This window comes from Vulpes lagopus, chromosome 8, assembly GCF_018345385.1.
Source record: "Vulpes lagopus strain Blue_001 chromosome 8, ASM1834538v1, whole genome shotgun sequence".
Lineage (NCBI taxonomy): Eukaryota > Metazoa > Chordata > Mammalia > Carnivora > Canidae > Vulpes > Vulpes lagopus.
Window position 1 is genome coordinate 6057046 of NC_054831.1, and position 25808 is coordinate 6082853.

At 47.4% G+C, this 25808-nt stretch overlaps 1 protein-coding gene across 1 annotated transcript in view; it reads right to left on the bottom strand.

Annotated features, from left to right (window-relative positions):
- TRPM8 (transient receptor potential cation channel subfamily M member 8) overlaps positions 1–25808 on the bottom strand; it is a 76146-nt gene that overhangs the window by 12936 nt on the left and 37402 nt on the right. Inside the window, exons 13-20 of the mRNA XM_041767598.1 lie at positions 25385–25514; positions 23683–23828; positions 20558–20670; positions 19945–20161; positions 13590–13681; positions 12242–12383; positions 11025–11196; positions 9704–9881 (exon numbers count right to left, since the gene is read on the bottom strand). Coding sequence (XP_041623532.1) covers positions 9704–9881; positions 11025–11196; positions 12242–12383; positions 13590–13681; positions 19945–20161; positions 20558–20670; positions 23683–23828; positions 25385–25514 — 1190 coding nt within the window. The remainder of the gene's footprint in view (positions 1–9703; positions 9882–11024; positions 11197–12241; positions 12384–13589; positions 13682–19944; positions 20162–20557; positions 20671–23682; positions 23829–25384; positions 25515–25808) is intronic.

Here is a 25808-nt window from a genome sequence, read left to right on the forward strand (position 1 = left end):
TCAGCCTTCCACAGGCCTCCTCATTTCATTGGCAAGCACAGTAATATCAATGGCAAGGTGGTACTGTGACAGCTTCCGTCCAGAACACGATTGCCGAAGCCACAGTGAGACCAGAGCCAGGACAACCCAGCCCCGGACACTCCCACACTCATGCTGGGCCAGAATTGTGTCTGGCTTTTGGGGTTTGGGGCTTTTATCACCCAGTGAACTGTTAAAAAACATTTTATTTCAAGACCTTTCAAGGATTCCCTTTTGTCCTTAGTCTGTTACTAGGTTAGCCACAGAGAGGCCAAAAGTGTTGACCCTCTTAGGAACAACTTGCCCCTCATGATTGCTAATGGAGGCTTAACTGTAAACAATCTGGGAAGGAAGTTTGTTAACATTTACCAAGGGCCTTACAAATGTTCATCTCTTTGCTCCCATGACTTTGCTTCTGGAAATCTAACCTAAGATCAAGGAGCCACTGAGAAAAAATAGAGAGAGAGATGGATATACATACAGTCCTGAAAATAACCCAACCTCCTGCTTCAACAGAATGGGACAACGGAAATGTTCAACACTAAGAAAATATATCTCCCATTGTGGTTAATCAATAGGATTGCATTACAAAGTCGTTAGAAATAATGATTATGAATAATTTTTATACTTTGGGGAAATGCTTTTAATACATGTCAAGTGAAATAATTAGGCTCAAACTCATACTTAAGACATAATCTCAATACATAACTCGTAACTCACGGGGAGAAATAAATCCATCATTAGCAGTGGTCATCCCTGGCACACGTCATGAATGCTCTTTATCCTCTGTTGTTTGCTTTCCAAGCATTGCACAATGGGCATGAATTACTTACATAATAGGAAAAATGTCCATTGATCAGCGAAATGTCTGATTGTGCCACTGATTTATCAGTAACAAATCAAACCAACTACAACATGGCTAACACTGTCCTAAGCAGCCTACTTACATTAATGATGTAATCTGCCAACAACTCTCTATAGGATGTCAGTCCCATTATCATCTACAATGAACAGATGAGGACACTGAGGCACAGCAAGTAGCAGAGTATTGTCTGAGTCTCCCAACTCAGAAGTGATGAAGCCAGGACCTGGACCTTGCCATCTAGCCCAGCGCCTGTTGGCCTCACTGCCGCACAATGCCACCTTACGGAGTGGGCCATGAAATGTGTTGAGCTATGCTTTATTTCCAAGGGATGTGGTTGGACTACTCAATTAAAGAAAATGAAGCATTTCACCATATGTGAAGTTCAATCATCTACAATACTTGTATTGCTGATATCAAATCACCCTTCCAAGAGTCAAAGAAGGAGCAATCAGCATTTAAAATCTCTTATAAGCAAAGCCTGACTGGGGATGCATTCAATTCTCCCAATTCTGGGTAAAACCTTCACAAGCCAAACCTGAATAAGGTGACCAAGCAGAGAGCCCAGATCTGTTTGTTTTGAGACCTCATTCTTGCTCCATGGCACATTATGGTCTAAGACTCCAGTATTACTCAGCTATCAGAAAGGACGAACACCCACCATTTGTTTTGATGTGGATGGAACTGGAGGGCATTACGCTGAGTGAGGTAAGTCAATCGGAGGACAATCACCATATGGTTTCACTCATACGTAGAATATAAGAAATAATGAAAGGGATTATAAGGGAAAGGAGGGTAAATGAGTGGGAATTAGAGAGGGAGACAAACCATGAGAGATTCCTAACTCTGGGAAACACAAAGGGTTGCAGAAGGGGAGGTGGACGGGGCGTTGGGGTAACTGGGTGATGGGCACTGAGGAGGGCACATGTTAAGATGAGTACTGAGGGTTATACTATATGTTGGCAAATCGAACTTCAATAAAAACAACTGCAAAAAAAAAAAAAGACTTCAGTACCTTTAGCTAAGAAAAGATCTTACACACGAGCAAAACACCCACCTACACACATCACAATTATGGCTTTGCTTATAAGCGTGGATTTGTTCTTGTTGGAGTTTACTGATGAGTGAGATACCTCAGGTCTTAAATTCTGTGCAGGACAGGTGTTAGCAGCCCATGCCCCTTCAACACCTAAAACTCAAGCCCAGGGTGCATGCATTCTTTGCAGGGAAAAGAATGAATGTTTATTGAACATCTGTTGCACAGAAGCTTCTCCATGAGGCATGCAAAATGGTTACTTGACTGATTCTCATGTCAGTTCTATGTGGTAGATTTTTTTTTTAGGTGAAAAACAGGGCTGTGATATACGAGAGTGAAGCAGAGTGAATCCTGCAGTTAGCCTGCAGTGTCTTCCAAATGTAGGTCAGGTGGCTTTGAGGCTAACTCAAACATCTTTGTTCTCACTAGTCCCTGCTGGCTCCATCTGCAAGGCCCCTCACTGCAATGGGGAGGACAGTGGGCACACCCCAGATGAATGAAGTCCTGGCTAAGAACTTGCCAGAAATCAGCCTATTACTTCATGACAGAACAAGTGTCACCATTCAAATTATTGTCCCTGGGAGTATCTTAAACTAACATGATACCTAGTCAGAAATGAAATCTACTGACTGCCCCTTCCACAACCAAGACTTAATAGGCCAACACAAAAAAGCAACAGCATCCACTTTAGTCCATCAATATTGTTTCTCTGAGGTTCTACCTGGAAGGAATTAACAGCTCCTACTGAAGGGGGGATTTTTAGCATGTCAAGAGTAGGGGAAGCTGGCCTCTCCCTCAGGTGGGCCTCCCTCCATTCCTCAGGATATCTGCGTGGCACCATGGCTGAGAAGAGTTCCAGTGGGAAGAGATTTGCATCTTGGCTTAACTGGTCACTGAGAGGCAGTGGAAACCTGTCTTCCAGGCCATCTAGCAAAGGGACTGGCAAACTGGCCCAACTCCAGCCCACCTCCACGGTTTTGCAGGGATCGCCAACTTAGAATGGCCTTTACAAAGCAGAGAGGTGGGCATGGATGCTTGGCATCCAGCCACAGCGAAGACTCTAGCTGGCCTTCCTAGAAAAAGTCACCAATCCCCAGTCTAGAATGGATTTGGGTCAATGCCCATAAACTAAGGCCTTCATTTGTATCATTCTCTAATAGGAAAAGCTCTGCCTCCTATCATTGCTTCATGTGTTCCTCAGGACAGCCCAGTGGCCTCCTGTTGGAAACTCCACTGGCTCTGCATCTCAGGGCACAGGGGGATCCAACGAGCTGCCTTCCTTTCCTAAACAAACAGTAAAAACTGTTATCCACATCCCAGGGGGTGAGCTAGCTGATTACTGGGCATTAATACCCCAAAGCCGCTTTGCATAAATAACACATTTCTAGGGCTGGCCATGCTGAGGTTTATTTATACCGAGGCCCACCTTCCCCATATGAAAGCAGCTTCCAAACTGCTTTATCCCCCACAAAGTTAGTTCCGGACTCAGCCAAAAAGACATGAAGATTCCCCAGAGAAGGCTGACAATGGAGCACTGCCTCAACTGCTTTGTTAAAATATAAAATTTTTATATTCTTTAGACACCGTCTTTCATTTCTGTAGAGGATAGGCCACATTCTGGTGCCAATACTAGTGCACCCCTCACCCATCCTCGGCAAACCCAAATGTCCAGAGCAGCTCAGAGACCATCTCTCCCAACCAGTCTCTGAGAATCTCCCTGCCAGCCCCTGACCATCCAGAGTCTTCCCGGAGGGGAATTCCACAACGTTGCGTCTAACCCTACTAGTCCAATGATATCCTGTGCCCTCTGCTACCCAGCTGGCAGGACATGTACGGTGATAACTGAGTTCATTCCCCTAAAGACCACCTGAGCACCCTCTGCTGAGCAGGACAAGAGGAAGCATGAGCCCCCCACAGGGAGACAAAGTTTCAGAAATCTGCCGACACTGAAAATGTTACCAAGAGATAACAAATGTTCGGGACTCAGATAGCCTTGAACATAAATGAAATCCAGCAGTACGTTCAAAGAATAATATGCCATGACCAAAGAACAGAGAATGACTAACTATTAAGATCATTTATATAATTCATCATTTTCATAATACATCATAGATCAAAAGGAAAAATGTCATTTCGTTAGTTGCTAGAGGTCTTTTGGCAAATTCAACATCCATTTCTCATTAGAAAAAAAAGAAGTAGGAGAAAAAGAAAAGAGCTTAATAAATAAGAAATATGAGAAACTTTCCATGACAGGATTTTGAAAAAAAAGAGGAAAAAAATAATTAAGTAAAGAGACTTGTTCCAAAATAAATAAGCAAAACTTTAATACTACATATCAAAAATTACTTGTTAAAAAATAATAGAAAAATATCTCTCACACAATCACAAATGGCTAGGAAAAAAAGTGACCAAAAATATTCCAGATCTATAGGAAAAAACCATTAAACATCACCACCAAACTGTATATTTGAATAAATGGAGAATTACACCATTTTTTTTCTGTATGGTAAGATATCATCTTTTAAAGATGCCAGCTTCCCCTGAATGAGTCTGCAAAGTTCACAACATCACAATAAAATTCAGAAGACTTTTTTTTTGAAGGAGAAAGAAGAAAGGATTTCAGGCGCCTCATGCCTTAGGCGCCTCCATATTATTAAATATACAAGAAAAGCCAAAAAAAAAAAAAAAAGGTTTTGCATCAGAATAATGAGAGGAACTTGTACAACAGATGCTAAAATAATTTTTTTTAAAGTCAGTAATTAAAGCCATTTGGTAGTAAAAACCAAAACAGACTAATCAACAGAACAGAATGTCAAGTCTGCAAAAAAAATCACAAAGGAAAAGTAGTTGCTAAAACAATGGCAGAATTTTAGAATAAATTGAAAGACAAGAAACTTGCCAGCTAGATTTCAATCAGGAAACACCTCCTGTAAGCTTTTCACAGATTTCATACATTTTCCATCTGTTACTCCTTCCCCAACACGCCAGCAATATCCGGCCAGAACTGCCCTGTGACCCTGGGGACCCTGACTTCTGTGGCCTCCCAGTGTCCCATCCTGTGCATTCTGGTTCCCCTCTTGTTCCACAGCATTAAAAAAAAAAAAAAAAAAAAAAAAAAAAACGGAAAAAAAGGCACAAAGTCAACAGTAAGAGACAGCTAAACAATTTCACCGCACTGAATTTTGAAGTGCCAACTTGGTTTAATATTTTGCTATCAGAGTAACCCAATCAAGACTGCCACGTCCCTGACTAAAGACCCACAAGATCTCCCTCCGCCTGCAAGAAAACGTCCAACTTCTTTAACATGGCATAAAAGATACCCCACAACTGGCCTCTGCCGACCATTACACCTTCCTCAGTGGCTAATTCTCCCAGCTGCTTTATCTCCCCTGCTTCGCCCTCCCAGGCCAGGCTCTGAGCTCTGGGCTCCCAGCTAGGGGTCCTCTGAGTAAATGTCCCCACTGCTCAGCCCTGCTGATCCACCCCCAATGTTCCATCACACTTCTTACCCCACCCCACCCCCCGCCGTGCTCCTCAGTCCCTGAAACAGAGTTTTCAGAGCTGTTTATATGATATTGTCTTCTATTATACTGTTATACTACATTATATTATTTATTGTATTATATTGTATGTATCTTGTATGTGGACTTATTATACTGTATGTATATTGTATGTAAACTTCTCTCTGCTTCCAACTCCTCATTTGCAAAATGATAAGAAAGCCGCACCTACACAAAAATGATCGATAATTAAGTAAGGTAGCCCATGACGGGGCACTTGGATGGCGGGGCCCGGAAGAGTATCAGTAAACATGAGCTCTTCTCACGACCACATTATATTTTCTTCTTCCTTCCTTCCTTCCTTCCTTTCTTTCTTTCTTTCTTTCTTTCTTTCTTTCTTTCTTTCTTTCTTTCTTCTTTCTTTCTCTTTCTTCTTTCTTTCTTTCTTTCTTTCTTTCTTTCTTTCCTTCTTTTATCCATTTCAAGAGCCCTCCTTAGCCAGGTGAAGTGGCACCAAACCTTTAGTTGGTATCAGGTGATTGTTTCCTTTTTTCTATTTTCTGCATATTCATAACGAGCATATATTACTCCTAAGGCTAAAATGTATTTGGGTTATAGAAATTATCCTGGATCGAGATAGTCCTCTTGGGAAGGAACGCATAGGGTGGATTTATCTCCAGGACATGGTGCCCACCCGCAAGCATCACAGCTGCGTGTTGAGATGACCCAGAGTCATCTGCTGACTTTACGTTCACTTCATGCTCTGATAAGCCACATAGGGCCTGTGATCGATAATTTTAATGCAGAATAATCACATCCATTACATCTCCCCATTGAGTAGCATCTGGAGAGCACTTCAATACTGCTTTAAAATTCCCAAGTGCACATTTAGGTTACAGTTCATAAGGTTGCCATTGTGTACGGCTAAGCTTTTACATGAATATTTGGATATGGTGCCAGACAGGGGTCACAGCCCAGGGCTGTTGGCTCACAAAGCTCAGAAGAACAACCACAACCATCCAGAAAACAGTGTTCTGATTATTTAGCCCAAGGATGGTAAGGGGAAGGCTCTTGCTGCTCACAAGTTCCCAGACAGGTCTTAATGAAGAGAAGGCCTCTTGTTGAACCCAGGTCTATTCTAGAAAGCCCGCCAAGAGAAGGGATGCTCCCAAGCTGACACACCTCACCATTGAATGGGCGATGGGAAGGTTCTGTGCCATGGCTGAGGTCTCTTGAGGAGGAGAACTGCATTAAGTCTTGAATGGACACTGGTAAGCTGACAGAGTGTGGCCCAAGCCGTGGTCATGGAGCTGTCGGGCATTCACTTCCTCAACCTGAAAATTTACAGGCTGGGTCCCAGTCCTTGCAAGCTCCAAGCTGTACCAGTTCATGGTTGTAATGCAGATAATGGATTACCAATGTGGCATGGTCCTCAAGAAGGGCTCCTGTGACTATCTCACAGCACACAGACTCAGGACAGCTCTAAGTAATACTGTACTCTGTGCCTCTCTGAGATTTACCAAATTAGTGGAGCTCAATTGTCATGGCATTGGGAGCTGTCGGCCCTTTTTCTTTAATTTCTGCAGAAATTAGATTGGTGGTTAGATTCCACAGGGCCTAGCCAGTGTTCTGTGTAAAGGTCACAAAGGTATGTCCTCACTGTAAATTACGACCCCAAACCATCCCATTTATTCTCTGCCCTAGCTTCACGTTGGGAGTTGTCCTCGCTTCCTGCTCTCATGTGGCCACCTAATCACCCAGCATCTCTCACCTCTCTCTGCAGCTTTGACCCAGACACTGCCTAGCTCCCTGACTCCTGACCACCAGTTGGGGGTGATGGTGGAGATGGCAGCCCATTCCCTCTTTAAGCCGACATGGAGACAACAGCCGCATGGTCTCTGGAGCCCAGGCACCTGCCACAGAATGAGCATTATACATCTATGTGATGAAGCCCTTGCTGGTCTGTTATTCACCGCTGATGCTTCTCAGGGAGTATGACCCCCAGAAGCCAGGCTCCTACATGATAACTGAATAATGAACTAAACACAGGAGAAGCCCCATTCTTTTCGTTCATCCAACCCACAAGGTACCAGGTGCTAAGCCAGGCCCAATCTCCACACTCTAGAACTTACCATCCAGAAGGAGAAAAGGTTGTCATTGCCCAAGGGGTGCAAGGAATCTCTACACAAAGTGGGGAGGGCATCGGGGACCACTTGGACAAAGGATGATGCATAGCTCCTGAAAAGGCCAGCATGATTGGGGCAAGAGACCGTCAAGATGGAGCAAGTAATCCCAGCAGAGGGACCAGCATTTGCAGAATGTGAAAGATCACCTTGTTTTGGGATGGACTCCAGGGGCCCCCCCAGGGACAGTGAGGTGCCTGGGTGTGTTCAAAAGCCAGGTCATGGACAGCCTTGGGAAAAAGCTGAGGAGCCTGAAATTTATCCTGAAAGCTATGGGGAAACACTCAAATCCTTCCAGAATTTTAAGTACAGCAGTGACATTTTAGAAACATGACTGTGGCTGCAGTATAGAGGCTGGACCAGGGGAGGACTTCTTTGTACACAGAAGACCAGATGGCCACTCACTGCTCAGCCTGATGGGTGGGTGACATCCCCAAAGGCACGTGCTCCCACCCAGCCCTGTGCAAAGGGAGTCCACTGACCCTCATCCAAAATCCTTGGTCTCCCAGGAGCCCAGGGCTCTATGTGACAACTGTCTTTTTCTTATTTTCTTCTAAATTCTGAAAGCAATACGTGATCAGTATAACAAGTGAAATACATGCTTGATTCTTTTTCATTCCTTATTTGTTACTGAAAGGAAATGAGGCTATAGCATAAAAATTAATCTGCGATTTGCTTTTTATATTTAACAAAATTATCCTTTCAAGTCAGTAAATAGAGATCTACCTTTTGTAAGACCTGCACGAAACTTGGTCATCTATAACAAGCTTTACTTGACCAACCTCCTATCAACAGTCATCAAACCATGATCCAACAAGTATCCTTGTATCTATGTCTTAGGATAGATTCCCAGATACAAAAGAGTTGGGCCAAAGATTTGTGTGTGTGTTTCCTCTTAGTAACTTTTTTCACATCACTGTCCATGGACTTAGAGACATTTCACGTTGCCAGCAACAGTGCCCATTTCCCGGCCTCATCCCCAACACAAGTGGCTTTTTTGAAGTTTCTGTTCATCTGGTGGGTCCTAAGCCAGCATCTCGTTGGCTTCATCTGGTTCTTCCCATCCACAGGATGAAGCCCCCTGGCATGTGGTTTTCTGCCCTTTGAATTTTCCTTCTCTGGCCCACGCTTCCTCCACCAATTTTCTACTGGGTCCTCGTTCTGCTATCAATCTGCAGAAGCTCTTTCTACATTAGGAATCAAAAGTCTTTGCCCACACGCATTTCCCCCATTCTATCCCGTATCATAGGACTTCATTTGAGATTAAACCTTTACCTTCAATACCTGCTTTACAAGATCAAAAGTGTTTATCTTGTCTTTCAGAGTTTCTCGGTTTCTGACAGTGTTTCTCTTCCACCCCAAGGTTTAACAAGGAGATTTTGTTGCTACCTTGTCCATCTGTGCCGGGGTCACGGACTCAAAATGACTACCTACCTTAAAGTAATCACATACTACGGTGCTCCCCTTAAAAGAGCCACTGGAACCCCTGGAAATCCTCCAAAGAAAGATGAAGGGAAGCAAAAACCATGATTTTCTCAAAGTAATAAGGAGAACTGCCAAAGGCAACAAAGACTTCTTATAGTCACCATCCTACTCTTCCTCAACTTCATGAGACATGAGCTCCCCCAAAAGAAAGTCACTCTTCTGACTGCTCTCGTGATCGTATTTAAACTAAAAAATGTTAAAGCAGCAACTAACTAGGGGCTGAGTCCTTTCAACTCTAGAATCCACGCCATGGAGCCCACAGAAAACACGCAGGTTGGGGAGGAACTGCACTGCCCCAGCATCACACCCACGTCGTGGCACTCGACATGGAGATGGCTGAAAGCATGCTAGACATACAGAGCGTGGACGTGCTGGACGGTGTCACAGGTGCCTGGCTGTGGCGTCACATAAACTTACAGCACAGCTAATAGGGACATATTGTATTTTTAATATAGTCCCTTTAAGACCTCACCGCATCCGGACCACCAGTCTCCTAAGTTCTAACACAAGTTCCTCAAGGGCGGACCTTCACACGCTTGCTCCTGGTGCCTCCAGCCCCACCTGGCACATGGCCTGCCACACCATGACCACCCGGGGCAACTCGTGACTGAGCACGTACCCAAACATGGCAACGAGCAGATTGACCAGCAGGATGTTGGTGGAGAGCATGTAGATGCACACCAGAGGGATGGTGATCCACTCGGGGAACCGGGGGAGGTTGTGCTCATCCAGCTCCACACACAGCGGCTTGGACTCATTCCCAGTGAAAGTGCAGTGGGCAAAGTCATATGTGGTACCTGAGGATGTAGAAAGTGAAAGGTAAAGCGAGGGCCCTCTGGAAGGAGCAGTACTATGGCACCTCAGGGTGGGGACGGGGGAGCACAAGACGATGATCGCATAATGAGGATGGCTTGGGCTGGTGGGGATGGTTAGAAGCATTCAGGTTCCATAGACATTGAGGAGATTAAAATCAACACAATGAACTAATGGATTAGAGGTGAGGGATGAAATCACAGGAGATGTCAAGGATGGGATTTGCCCAATTGTGTTAACACTAGCAACAGACCCTAGAATAGGGGCCTTGGTGAAAGTCCAAGTCCTCACATAAGATGAAAGCCATTGGGGTGTATGGTTGTCCTGGGGACGAGATGTGCTCCCTTAGGGAAAATGGTGAGTACAGTGTGCAGAAGGGAAATAATGCCAACAGGGTGCCTTTTCACCAGGGCATAGGAAAAGGGCTAAGGTCTTGGAAGAGGCTGCAGCAGAAGAAGCCAGGAGTCTCAAGGCCACAAGGACAATCGAGGAAACATCAGGGAGCTGAGAAATGCAACCAATAGGGCAGGGGATACATTGGGATCGTCATGTCGTGGCAGGACAGAGCATGACAAGTCCAGGCTACTGTCAGCATCATAAAGATGCTTTCAACAGCTCATTCAAAGCATGTGCTGGTCTGCACACGCCCCACACTTTCCTTAAGTAGACTGGGTGTGTGCGCGTTAACGCCACCTGTGCCACCGCTATCCTGCCCCTAAGAGAGAGTTGGCAGTGGCTAAGGCCGGAAGTTTACGTTTCAGGTTCCAGTGCAAAATTTTCAATATTGCTCTTTTTGAAATAAATGGGGCACCCAGTTATATAAGAGAGTACAACTCACTCATTTCTACACCAGTGAGGTTTGTTGCTGTCAATTGCCACATCACTATTGAAAACATAAGCAACGCTATTTTTAAGAAGTTTAAAAATTGCAGACTGACATGTTGTACCCATCTGCAAGGCGGACATAAAATCCCACTCAGACACCAAGACGAGGCTGGGAGGGTCAATGTCACTCCCTGGTATTGGCCCAACTCCAGCTGTGGGTCAGAGCAGGGACCCCTGGAGGTAGGTCCTGGAAGCAACCACCTGTCCCCAGGAGGTCCCCTCCCAGGCCAAGTCAGGCTCACCATCCACGTCGCTGGGCACTTGGCCGAACATGGCCAGGTAGGGCTCGTAGATAACCGAGCGGAATATCCACCTCCAGCGATGCTCGTTTTGCCTGAGGATCCCTTGCCTGGCCACGCCGAAGGCCACCATCCACACGGCAAACAGAAACAGGAAGAAAAACACGTCGATCAGCTGTCAAGGGACGACAAGAAAAGGGAGTCAGGTCTGTGCCCTGGGGCGGCTCATCTACTCAGTTGACCACAGGGAGGGGTGAAGGTTCTAGATACCCAGGGTTCTCCATAATTTTTTAAAAATGGCCATTGCCACCTTAGGATCTTGGGACCTCTATCTTCTAGAATTAAAAAAAAAAAAATGATGCATTTTTGCTTGTAGGTCTCCAAACCAGCTCAGCCACAGAAACTTTCTGGATGGGAGCTCTAACTCTGGAATACCTGTCCTGCTCTCCTTCTCATCACACTCACATTCTTGAAATCCCTACATGGTGTCCTCGGGGGTTTTTTGTTTTCTTTTCTTTAGGAAAATAAAAGCTATCTTTATTAGACAAGAATGTGCAGTTTCATTTTTTTTACTTTTTGCACACACAGCATGACTTCATGGTGACTTGATGCCTCAGATATGCTTTGAGTTAAAACCACAAACTCAAAGAACCTCAGTGTTGGAAAGCAACCTCCAGATGAGCTAATCCAAATGCCCATCTGATTTAAAGACTGAAGCGCGGGAGGTTTGGGTCATCTGGAAAACAAGCTTAGGAAGCCAACATCATCAGTGTGCAATTAGCTTTCCCTTGGACATCCTTATGAAACTGGGCCGGTAGTGCTCATCCCACACCTATACAACGTGGCTATAGAATTGCAGCTCTGACCCACTGCACACCTCCAGACAAACATATTAACCTCCATGACCCACATCTATAAAATGGGTATAAACATCCCTATCCTACCTATGCTCTTACTGAGCTGTGACTCAGTTTGACTCATGTGACTCAAATGAAAGCACCTGGTAAAGAGTCCAATGCGCTTAACTAGCTGGTTGCTCCTACTAGTCATCTCCTGTTAAATTTTAATCTCCACCAGGAGAGGTCCCTGATGAAAACACACCGAGGAAAGCAAACCTCACCGATTGTGACATATCTATGGACAACACCCTTCTACCGACAATGGGAGGAAGTCTGGGTCTAGCGAGCAGAATGGCAACCACAAATATTCTCCGTTCTTACCATCCTCTGCAACATTATAATCTTGGGTCCCAAATTTCTGCTTACGGTGAAAATGTGGATCAACCTTAGGGTGAATATAATGTAATCCAGGCAAAAGATGACTCGTCCGGAATACAATGAGGTTTTATTAGAAGGGTGGAGCCTATGGAAGGAAGGGGAGCAGAAAGTGTGAGTTATTGACAAAACAGTTCAAAATTTTGTTTTTAAAAATAATCAAACACGAAGAAACAGAGTCAGGGCCACCAAGCATGAGTAGGAACAGGCCAAGGACACTACCAGTCCGTCACTGGTCTTCTGTTCACGTGGCCTCCAGGAAAGCAACGACGTTGCATAAGACAGAGCTTTCAGAGTTCTTGTCCCTTGAATCTTTCATCCCGAAACACAACTACTCCAAGGACCCAGTCACATTGTCACTAACTTCCAGGCTTCCTCGGTCCCTATAACGATCCCGATCCCCGTCCCTGCCCAACCACTTGGGACTTGGCTTCACCAGGTTCCCCCTAATGAGACTTAGTTCATTCGCACCAGATCATTTGATTCGCTGACCACCTGCTAACGTGTTCATGGAAAGCCATATATGCTTTCTCCCTGGAATTCTCTAGAGATCATGTGGTTCAAAGGCTGAACCCACGCAGGGAAGGAAAATTACTGGAGGAGGATATTGAGTTTTTACTCACTTCAAATTGCAGAGTGGGCATGGGTAGGTGTAAATAGGAAGAGTCAGGCTTCTCTGCAGAGGGAACACCATGTGGAGAGCTCACATATGACCATGAGCTTTACTTTGAAGCTACCTGGGCAGGCCGACCCGGAGGGATGCGGGCGTGGGCAATATGAGCCATGGTCTGGGCGTGCCTCAATTTCTCTATCACATGGAGTACACATTGCTTTTCAACAGTGATTCCAGATTGGTTTTTCTCATCATATACTCTGGCTTGGGGAGGACGGGCTCCATGGCCAGCGTTCAAGCAGAAACCAAGCGTATTTTCAAAGATTATCTGGTGCAAAATGAATATGCCACATGACACCGACCATCTTCATCACAGTCTGCACTCCTCAATTGCTAATCATCTGCCTCAAATTCTGCACGCTCAGAGGGAAACATTGTGGACAACATTTCAAGGATAGATCACCACGAGGAAGAAGAGTGGAGATGCAACTTTATGCCCACCGAGCCGTGTCCCTAAGAGGCTGAGACCGTGGCGTTTGCAATCATCTCGAATTTGGGGGTGGGGGTGGGGGAGACAAGTTCATCTTGGGCTTGAAATATCAAAGATCCTTCCTTCACCTCTCCACCCAAGAAAATCCCAAAGGCACCTGAAACCAGGAAGAGTGGTGAGGCCCTACTTACCGAAACACAATGCCTGCTATGAAGTAAAAAAGCCCAAGCGTGTCCATGACATTCCACAGGTCAGTAAAATAATTCACCCCATTCATGTACCACTGCAGCACACAAAAGGACAGAGAGAGAACATCAACTGCTTCCAAGTGTTTTTTTTTTTTAAATGTTCACACATTTTTTCCCCAGATCCCTTCAGAGCCAACAGTGTGTCCTACCACATGCCCTGTGATATTCCAGAGGGATTGGAAAGTAGGTTGCACGCTTGCTGTTCCCTGATGCATGTGTTGCTGATGAAGTCAGAAAAAGAACTCATGCTCCTTATGGTTCTTTAAAGATGAACCCGCAGACAATGGGCGCACCCTGTGTGGGCAAATGTGGAAGCCCCAGGCCCCCAGTACCGTGGTGTACGCTGTGCACTGCACAATTCTAGAGGGTATTGTCCATACTGTCGTCATCACAGATTTGTGTATTCATTGTAAATTTGTAAATACTTTTTTGCACACGGCAATAAAACATCTTGATAAAAGGATTTTTTTTTTTTAATTTGCCCACAAGTATTCTATGTGGCACCTGGGAGGGCAGATGTGGTCGCCGAAATGACTGATGGGAAAAATGTGCCTCAGGCGATCCTTTCCTCATTTGTGCATATTGGCATGATTTCTCCAAAGAAAGCATGTCGGGAGATAAAGAGGGATGATCCAGTAGAAGACCGCATCTGGACGGCCTCTTGGTCACCTGTCTGTGGGGTCTGGGGGGTTCCAGGGTGGTCGCCCACCCTTTCGTCTGTCCCTCCATTTCAAACACGTGTTCTGAGAGCTCACAGGACTCTCCTGGCACAGGAGAAGGTCAGATTAGGTGCGACACTAATTCCCAAGGAGTCTGCTGGCCCCGGGGCCAAGGCAGTCATTAGACATCCTTAAAATGACGCATGGTCAGGCCTGGAGGGAAGGTGAGCGCAGGTAAGGACACCAGTGCACCTCCTCGTGGGAGGCAGGAAAGCAGGGGCAAGGAGGCGTCATCAACTTGAACCTTTCGATTTCACTAAATGAGCTCCCCGATATGGGTCCCCCTGACACTCAGGTATCGCGTTCCCTATTTTGCACCCGAAAATAAAGCCTAAGGAAACGAAGTGAAGGGACTTGCCCGAGGCAGGAGGCCAGCAAGTGGGGGTTCTGAGGTTCAGAGATTTTCATCCTCAGCACCATCACGCTGCTTCACTACATCCCCCAGAGATCCTGCAACTGCAGACTTGGAAGGGATTCAAGAAACATCATCAGTTTCTCAAGAAGTATTTCCTTGTATTCATTTATAAATGTGAACGGCAGCTTTAGTGGACGAAGGTGGTGAGGGCCTTACGAAATCAAGCACCAAGGAAATAAAATCCCCGGCCCCCGGGGTGACCACGCACCTCTGTGGGATGGCTGAGGCGGTGGGTCCAGAAACCGAGTCAGCATCCTTCACTGTCCTCTCACTGATTACCTGCCAAGAAGCGTCTGCAAAATGAGAGCGGATGGGACAGGCCCTACCTGCCACCTGCTACCCCTGTGAAACCCTGATCTGGGAGCCAGATAGATGCAGGGCAAGCAGCAGCCCCAGCCCCAGAATCGTGCCCTGAATGATGGGAAAAACCCTAAATAGATTGATTCTGGGGCTTGGAGGCACCACATCATTGAGAAAGCTTTTTTTTTTTTTTTTTTTTTTTTTTTTTTGTATGAACAGAGTCCTCTTTTCTGAATGGAAGGAAAGACAGAGATGGGCTAAATTCATAAAGTATCAGAACCACACTTCACCATATGTTTCAGGATTTGGGGATTCAATGAGCCTTAAGGCTGAACAGTGCTTGCCACGAAGCGGGGTGTGGAACTCATCTCGTGTTACATAAACATCCACAATTTGACTCTGGGACATTTGTACTTACAGACTGCCCTGGTTGAAAATTTCAATTTAGCATATTACATCTGTCCCCGGGGAAGGAGACCGCAGGAGAGTGCACTTGGTGATGCACAGACACAACCTAAAACAGGTAACATCCTGTTTGGTTCTCTCTCTCTCTCTTTTTTTTTTCCTAACAAGTGTGAATTAGGTTAATTAAGACGGAGCCAGGTGAGCCGAGCAGGTTCTGGGAGGAAAGCGAACTGAGGATTCCAGCGGCAGGAGTGTGCAGCCGGAAGAGAAACAGCGACCTCGTGCGTCGGATTCCTTGACGAGGAGACTGTTGGAGGCCCTGTCCTGCAGCCCAGCGCGCAGACTGCAGGAGCAGCAGCGTCCGACCTGAATCCCTGCTCCCAGCCCTCAGCCCGAGGCGCCCCCCTACCACCGCCTTAACACACAGGATTGCTGGGCCAAACTGGTCCGTTCAAAGTGATGCTTGAGAAACTTAGCCTTTAACATGGCATCGCTCTACTAGCTGAGACCAGAAAGAAACTACGGAAACCCAAAAAACAAAACCCAGTTGGCAGACCTATCTATCTAAGCCCCTTCATTAAACTCTTCAAGTAACAACAACAACAACAACAAAAAGTGATGCTTAAAAGGAAGGAGAAGAGGGACGCCAGGGTGGCTCAGTGGTTGAGCATCTGCCTTTGGCTCAGGGCATGATCTCAGGGTCCCAGGATCGAGTCCCACATGGGGCTCCCCGCAGGGAGCCTGCTTTTCCCTCTGCCTCTGTCTCTGCCTCTGTGTCTCTCATGAATAAATACAATCTTTTTAAAAATAATAAAACAATAAATAAAAGCAAAGAGAAGAAACATTTGTCCAAAGCTATATGCCTGCATCATCACTCACCCCCATCAAACATCATCCATTAGAAATGTAGAGAGAACAGGGGTCTCAGCCAGAACCTGTGGGCATCACCTCCTCCCGGCAGGCCCGGGGAATGACTGGGAAGTGCATTACCTTACCCAGGCACCTCTGCAGCCCACTTCCCTCCCCAAGGTTCCTGCCCACCTGCCCATCATTCCTTCTGCTCAGTGTCCCTGATATATGCAACACCTCACACTCCTGGGCAACACCTCACACTCCTGGGCAACACCTCACACTCCTGGGCAACACCTCACACTGCTGGGCAATACTTCACACGGCACCTGCCCAGGGTCCTTCTCCAAACAAAATGCATGTGTCCTGAGACTTCTTCAAATAAATGACTTAATAGTTAAATGTACATACAACATTGTATGGAGATGTTTGTGACCCAAGGACTTCAAATTTCAATATTTCGAGTCCTCTAGGCCAACCTCCCAGTAAATATAAGATTCATCATGCAGCGCTGTTCTCTCCTTGGAAGCTCCTAGAAATGACCCTGCTGAGCCTCTGTAACTGACTCCATAAGGACAAGCTCCATAAGGCCAAAGATATCTGTGTGTTTGGTTCATTGCTGTATCCTCAGTGTCTAGAACAGTGCCTGGCACCTAGTAGGTGCTCAGTAAATACTTATCAAAAGGAAGAACGTGTGAATGAACTGTTTGGCTTATGCCAAGACATATCTTCCCACCCCATCCTTTCATGCCAAACCCTGTCCTCTACAGCAACTCAGAATAAGCCCTGTCTCTTGTCTTCCTAAAGAAGGCCCCATGCCTTCTTTAGATGCCTGGAGGAACCAAGCAATGTCTGGACTTTCACAGCAGCTTCTGTGCCTAAATGCTGTGAGGAGGCAGGGTCAGGCCCGAGACTCGTGGAAAAGTAACTGGGAGCATGAATGAGGAGTGGGAAAAGCAAGAAAAGAACTTTTTACTTTTTAGCAACCATTCCAAGAAGCAACTACCAACAGCACCCTCGGCTCCCAAGGACACCTCCAAGCCCCTTCAGGCCGGCTTCCAGCATCTCCCTCGCTCTGGCCTCACAAGCCACCATCGTGGCTCCCTGCCTGCTCCCGGTCACAGCACAGCTCTGGGCCTGAATGAGGAAGACCCTGGCTCACCAGCTCATTTCTTAAAACACATACACACACCTGCCAGAAATGGGCCGACGCCATCCCTGTGCTAACCCCTAGAGGTCAAATATGAATAAGAAACAAACATCTGCATTGGGCCATTTCCATGCCACTCGCTTCTGGGCAACAGCAGCATATACAGGAGGAGCTGGAGAAATGCAAAGGACCTAGCAGCAGAGCTGGTGCTGGATGAGACCCACAGGCTACCATGGAGGGCACCGGGGCTTCCTGCCCCCAATAATCTTGTACAGTAGAGAAGATGCCCATTTAGGGATGAAGAATCAAATGATCAAAGAAATTAAGTAAGTTATTACCATACTATTTCCAATTTCTGTTGACTTTTTGTGCTCACCCCTATTCTCTCTCTCTCTCTCTCTCTTTCTCTCTCTCTCTCTCCCTGCTTACTTTGGGCTCATGACTTCTTTCCTCACTGGGCTGTGAATTCACTATTATGCCATCTACTCAGTGACTGCATTTAAGGTGTTGGGATGGTCACCTGATGTGAAGAAACCAGAACCATGAAGTGTGTTGCCCAAGTCTTCACACACCCCGTGCCTTTCCTGGCACCCTACACTGCTCCCCCGAATACATGCCGAAGCCCACAGAGCTCCAGTTCACACGTGGGACTCAAGCCACCAGGGGCCCCTTGGAGTCCTGCATGACCTCCTGGGTGGGCCCTCCAGCTCCACCTGCTTCCATAGGCCTCACTACAGGGTTACACTGAAGGAGCCCCCACCTTCCTAGTCCATGGAGTCCAGTGCGACAAAACCTTCCAGCCTCACCTTTTGCCCTCTTCTGCAATAGCTACACTGGGGATGCCACCTTTTGCTCCTTGATGTGCCTTTAAAAGGCAGTCAACTACACCTGGAAGTGGAGAACAAGGAGGAAGGCAGGACCCCAGAACCCAGTCACACCAGATTAGGACAAGGGAACATGTGTGCCCTCGTGCAGAGCCAGCTCCAACAATGGTGTTCAAGAGATTCCCAGTGAAAAGGGTGCTGTCCCCTCATTTCCTTACATTGACATGGGCCCATTTCTGCTTTAAATGTTGAATCTCTTTCCATCTCTGCTTCTCTCCAGCAGGATATTTTCACCCCCTCGCTGCTGACACACAGTAAGTCAAAGGAGAACTAGCAAAAGATGACAGCCAGGAGAAAGAGCCCATATGGGAGGGTTATGGGGTGGACTGAATCCCCCAAATTCATACATTGAAGTCCCAGCCCCCGTGTGCCTAGATGGAACTGCAACCTCTCAAGTCAGTACGTGGGGTCCATCTGAGGCTGACGTGAGGTCACAGCATCCTCCGCACGTGCACAGGGCCGTCCTGGAGGATAGTGGCTGGTAGATGGAAAGCCTGTATCTGTCCTTGCTTAGCACTGATTTGTGTCATTTTCCCTGTTCTTCCTTCATCTCTACCCCATCTCTATCCCCCACATGCACCTACTCAGCAGGGGAAGGCAGGTGCAAGCACTGGTGCCAGGACTCCTCCCTACCCTCCCGCTCACAGTACATGTTGATTATCGATCAAGACACCCTTCTGCTGAGAACAGAAAAATTCTCATAATCATCCTCAACCCATGCCCCTGGAAGCCACAAAAAAAAGTCTATCAGACTTGGCATGATAGTTGAAACCGATTTAGGATTCCTACACTAGGTAGCAACTCTGCGAGGTCAGGACCAGCATGCTGTGTCCCTCCAAATCTCTCATAGCACCTGTCATAGCATCGTAAAAACATCAATATGTAAACCATTCTTATTGAATGGGTAAGATGTTGGGTTTGGGCTCAAAAGGGATAAGAGAAGTGATAGGAACAGCGGTGTCCAAATAATCACTAAGTCTGAATAGATTTTCTGGGATGGCTTTCCATAATGGTTTAGGGACAGCATCCCCTTCACCACCAACATTTATCCATTGAACAATTACTAACTGAGCACCTGTTACGTGCCAGGCCTGGCCTAAAGTTTTGGGTTCAGTGGTGGGGAGAGGCTGCCAAAAAATGCAGATCCCAAAGCAATTGCAGAAAACACCATGAATAATTCACATAATGCACTCCATGAAATCCACAGAGACTTTCCAACACTGTGACTCTGACACACTGGGCATTAAGATGCTCTTAGCTTAAAAGTAACCCCCCCCCAACTTCTCTGCCTCCCTTGGTGACAGTAATGGCAGGAATGGGTTTACAGTCCAAGGTCAATCTTCCCTTTGAACACATTCCCAATTCTGAGTAATTCATTTCCATCAATTAACATTAATCAGCAAGGAGCAAGCTTGGTGCTAAGAAACCTCACTGCAGTGCTGTGATGTCGAAAACGCATCCTTCAGAAAAAAATATGATTTGGGAGCTTCAGAAGCAACTTCAGCTCCTCATTGGCTCTAGGCAGATGCCACCTGCCAAGGAAAGGAGGAAGTGCCTCACGTGGGGACCATCCTACCTGTCTCACTTCATCGCAGAACAGGACAAAGACCAGTGCATAGAGGACCAGCTCGGGGGAGTGTGGCACTGAGTGAAAATCCATGAGCAGCACGTAGGCAAAGAGCAGGAGGAAGGCGATGTAGAAGACCACGTTCCAGGCGAAGACCACAAAGGGGGAGGTGAAGAACGCCACGTAATACCACAGGATCTTCTTGTGCTTGTCGATGGGCTTCTTCCTGGACCGAGAGGTGAGAGCACCATCACTCCCTTCTGGAGCATCACTGCTTGTGGAGGCTGCGGCCTTCCTCCTGACCACAGGTGAAGCCAGGCCCAAGGCGGCGGTGGGGAGCGGGGACAGGGGAACCAGAACCACCTTCTAGGACCGACCCAATAAAAACTCAGCCCCTGGCCTTGCAGGATCAATACATCCGACCTCTGCCTTGGGTATTGAAGATACACTATTATCTATTTGAAATCAAACCCAAGAAGATCCCCAGCTGTGTAGGCACTACCTTGATCATCATAAATTCCAGGCTTTATAACCCTCTACACAGAGCACACGTGCACGTGCGCACACATACACACACACACACACAGAGTCACTCACACGATCACGTGATTCGTGTTCATACCTAAAGGATACAAAGCCACAGCCCACCAAGGGTATAATAAACAAACACAGGATAATCTTCCAGTTCTTGGTGTCTCGGGAAATCTCTCCATACCATTGCTTGGAAAGAAAATTCTACAGGGAGAGAGAGACAAAGGACACGGGTCCTTATTAATGCAATGAAATGCAGGAAGGGATGCAACCTCTCTTCCCAGCCCTCCCACCCCTTCAAAATAAATAACCCCCCAAATTAAGGTCCTATCCTTTGATATTAGTTACCTGGACTCTGAGGGGCTCTGACAAAGCCATTCATAAGTCTGTTTGATTTTCAATCCTTTCCTAACTTGGGTTCTGTGAACTTTAAAATAGAGGTGGTGTGAGTCCAAATTCCCTAAAGCTATGAATTTTAACCACCTCTAATTCTTCTTATGTAAGTTTGAACAAGTGTCTCTCTAGCTCCTTCCTCCTGTACGATTGCAAATTCACGCACCCGTCCAGCGCGACCCACAGGACCCCCAGGATTCATTGCTGGAGGCAGACAGGTGACAGGAACGGGGTGACGGCTGGCGTCTGAACATCAATTGGAGCTGAAATGCGTGAAAACGCTCTTCCAAGCCCTGAGAGGGGGACCGAAGCCTCCCACGAAGGTGGGAATTAGAAAGCCCAGGTTGCCTCTGAGAGCCACACTTCATGTCAACACGAATGGGTGAGCATAGACTGGTCCGCATCAAAGGAGGACACAGCTCCCAGTAACGGCCCTGTTGGTCGGAAGGGGACTGGCTGGCTGGAGAGCTAGGACTGGCGTGCCCACCAGACCTTCCACCTCGCAGAAGCCACTTCTCCCGGGGAGCCTGCCAGGCTCTGCGAAGGCTGCTGCGGCCAGGCGTATGCTTGGCCCACGAGAGGCAGCCCCCGCAAAGGACAAACTGCACGTGGTGGGTAAATGCAGCTTGCTTGCCACACCAGGGTGGGTTCCATGCGGTCCCCAGAAGTCCCCACGGGGTGGGGCCCCGTTGAGCACAGTGGTAACTTGCTTCTTAGCACAACCGTGTCTACTTCCTTCCCTGGTCCCCGGCCCCAGCACCTGCATGCCCTTCCCAGGCTCACCTCCGGAACACACCACCTGCATTTAAATCCTTGCTTTCTAATTTTTCCCACTCAGTTTGCCTCCTTTCCCTTATAATCCCTTTCACTATTTCTTATAGTCCACCTATGAGTGAGACCATATGATGATTGTCCTCTGATTGACTTATTTTACAGAGGGAGACAAACCATGAGAGACTCCTAACTCTGGGAAACACGCAAAAGGTTGCAGAAGGGGAGGTGGGTGGGGACATGGGGTAACTGGGTGACAGGCACTGAGAAGGGCACTTGATGGGGTGAGCACTGGGTGTTATACTATATGTTATGTTAGCAAATTGAATTTAAATTTTTAAAAATGTAAAAATGGGGAGGCCTGGGTGGTTCAGTGGTTGAGCATCTGCCTTTGGCTCAGGTTGTAATCCCGGGGTCCTGAGATCGATTCCCATATCAGGCTTCCCACAGGGAGCTTGATTCTCCCTCTGCCCATATCTCTATCTCTCTCTCTCTCTCTCAGTCTCTCTCTCTCTGTCTCTGTCTCTCATGGACGAATAAATAAAATCTTTTTTAAAAATGTAAAAATAATAAATAAATAAATAAATAAATAAATAAATAAATAAATAAATATCCTTGCTTTGAGGCCTGCTTCTCAGGGAGCCAACAAAGAAGGTGACATCCAGCCCTCCTCACACTTACAATCCCGCCGAGGTGACAAGCACATTGAGTGGCATCACTAGGCCCCCAGTCATAGAAAGTTCTCCCCTAGCTCAGGTTCCACGGCCACCAGCAAGAGCTGACCCCAGGCAGCAGCCGGCACACAGGAAGCCAGCTCCCTGGTCCTGCGTGTCTGGCAGGGAGAGTTCTCATGCATATTAATGAATTGGCATCAGCCTGAAAACCCTTGGGACCTGTATATTTGGGCAAGAGCAAGAGTCAGCCTCCCCCAGGCCCTAAGCTCTGTGGCACCAGCAAGATGAGGCTCGGGGCCAGAGGAGGTATGAGCAGAGTGGGGTCTGTCTTGGCCTCCAGCTCAGCCTCCCGGGCACCCCTGACCCCAATGCCAGCCTCACTCCAGTGCATTATGGTGCAGAGGCTAAAACAGCAAAAGCAAGACTCTTTCTTGTGTGTCCCTTCTCACTGATGACTGTTGCCGTGTAGCCTAACATAGCTGTGGTAGCGAATGGATATTTTTTTTCCCACAAACGCTTTGCTAATTTTGCTAAAATATTGGCTGCCTGGTGTAAGGGAAAGCTCACAAGATGGCCAATCGACATGGAATCAAATCTTGGCTTTCAATTCCTAGCAGTGCAACCTGAAGATTGTTCCAGAACCTCTCTGAGCAGCTAAGTCCTTATCAGTAAAACGGGATGACCTCCTCCTCAACATGCGCTGTGAGGATGAAACGTGATCACCCACATCGTGGGTGTGACAGATAAGTGTCAGTCCCCCGACCTCTCCCTACCCCCCAACTCTGCACCCAGACCCCTCCAACTGGGATTACGAGTAGAAAAATCTCCCCTCTGCAAGCTAAGACACCGAATGCAAACTGCCATTAGTTTAACTCAGTGCAGAGAACCTCTGGGCTGGCTTTACCCATTTCATACCCATTTCTTCTACTGCTGTCAGTGCCCACGGTAATGACAACGACACGCTCTGGAGTCCAGGGCTGGCGTCTCTCACATGCCATCCCACGAACCCCTCCTTTACAGACGAGGGAACTAAGACTCTCTTGTGTGCCTTGGCCCATCACCACACACAGTTAGGGCTACAGTGCACTGAGACCCACAGCTGGGATCCAGAGACCCAGCCCATAATTACGGTGCAGTACTGGGCGCTTTGTGGAAACTCCAAGAATCTTCTTTCTCCTGCACCTGCTCTTGACACAGGGGTCTCTAACAACGCCCATGTGCTGCCATCTCCTGGACTGTCCCTCAATTTTCCCTGCTAGGGCTTTTCTATCAGAGGAGAAGGCTTGCTTTGAATGCTCTCTCATTCTGTGCTGCAAACAGCATCTGATGGGCAAGGCCCATTTCTGCACGTGACGTTGGGCGAGTGCACGCTGCGCACCTGGACCCCGGGCTGGGCGATGAAGTGCTGGTCCGTGGCCTCCACCGCCAGCTCCAAGCAGTTGCTCCCGCCCCAGGCTTCGCAGGAGTACACCAGCAGCTGCTCGGCCAGGTCCTCGTCGCTGCTGTAGCACTCCGTGAACAGCTCTGCGGTGACATTATCATCAGAGGGAGGGAAGCCAGGGGAGGCAGGGGGGGCAAATACACAAAACAGGCCTGCCCCGCCCCCCTCAACCAAGCCCTGACTTCGGGAAAAGCCTGGTTTCTAAGAGGCCTAGAGACCGCCAGCACCCGGTAACCCTTCGCTGAACAAAGGGGCTCTGGAGGCACACCACGCCCAACACAGCTCCTGATGGTAGCAGGTGTCCATAGAGGCCCACTGAATTGAGCTGCATGGGACCCTGGGAGCCCCCCTCTTTGATGGGGCTCAACCCTGGGGAGGCATGCAGACCCTCTGCTTCCTCTCTCAGAGCAGCTCCACCTCCATTCATTTATATTCTCCGTGTTCCTGGAGGGGGACTCTTTGCCAATAAGGCACCATGCAAAAAAAAAAAAAAAAAAAGTGTAAGAGACACCGACCTATGGCATTAAAGATGTGCTTACATCCTGAGACCTAATGATAGAAATTGGAGTATAAAGCCTCACAGGAAATTTTTTAAAAGTCAAAATACTGGGATCAATTTTTGAAGTCAATCAGAAATTAACAAAATATCTTTGAAACTTTAATATGGTAAAAGAAATCATTGGATGCCCGTTTTGCCAATGCAGAGAAGCCAACCTCATGAGCATTGTTTTTATTACGTAAGACAATGATGGACCAGCGTGCGTGCATTTTGCAACGTGCCCCGTTGCAAACCGAAAACTCTCCCAAGCAAAATAAAAAGGAAAAACTGGAGCAGGCCCAAACTCTCTGTTGTTGGGAGGCAATTGCTCTGGGTTTCTCATGCTCCTGCACGGTCCAGACCTTTTGAGCAAAAAGCACCGACAAGCTTTGTTCAAGGATGACTGAACAGCAAACAGAAGACAGACATTCCAGAAGGGTAATGCTTAGCAATGCCTCTCCCCCATTGCATTCCAGGTAACGAGCAACCGCACTCCGAAGGGGGCATGGGCAGGTCATCTGCAGCCCCTATAGATGCCCCTAATATCCTAAACTTTGGGGGAGCTGCAGGGGCAGGAACAGCTACTCTTAGTTATGTCACTCCAAGGGAATGAAGGCACGGGGAACCAACCCAAGATGCTGCTCTGGCTGCTGCCTCGGTCATCAGTAATAAGCCATCCGTGTCCCTGACCCAGGGGCTCAGGGCCTTCTCTATATGAAAAGGACAGGCTAACTTGATAACTTGCAAGTCAGGTAAAAATCTCAGATCTGTCGCAGTTTCTCAATAGCATCCAAAAACCCTTTTCCCCTGCCCCCAGACCGTGGCACAGAGTTTCTTAGACTAGCCTGGGGATGGCCCTGGCAGTTGCAAGATGAGACAGCCCACATTTTCCTGCATCCATTCTGGGAAACATCAGTAAGGGCCAGGGCCAACGGGCCTGTGGCTTCTGCTACAGCATACACACGTCTGAACATGCAGTCTGCAGCCCCTAGATCAGGCCAGAAAGGAGAGCCTGGACATGCCACTGATCTCTGCCACCTGGCCTGTGATTGCCACAGGCTCGTGTGCACCCACCGTGCTGTCCCATTCCTGGAGACTCACCAACTGCACGGGTCTCATACTCATTTGCCAGCTCCTCGGACTCCCCTGCAGCATTGATGTCATTCTTCACCTTGGCCAGAGTCTTCAGAAGCTTGCTGGCTCCTAGGGCTGCCAACGTGCAGCCCCTGGTCTTTTAGAGGGGTGGATAATGTTCATTAATTCATAATCCCTTGGAGTGGTCAAGTGAACATTAATGTCAGACAAGGACAAATTCATGGCAAAAGCAGGAAGTGATAAAATCTGAATCGTTCATAACGATACAGAGTGAAACTTTGCAATGTACACTGAACAGTCTTAACCCTGAAGATGCTCACAGTCTTTAATGTGAAATTAGCATATAAAAAGAAAATATCAAGACAAATGCCACAAGAAACTGACTGCGTGAGGCCTGACTGCCCAGCACCACACTGCAGCAGCTCAAAGA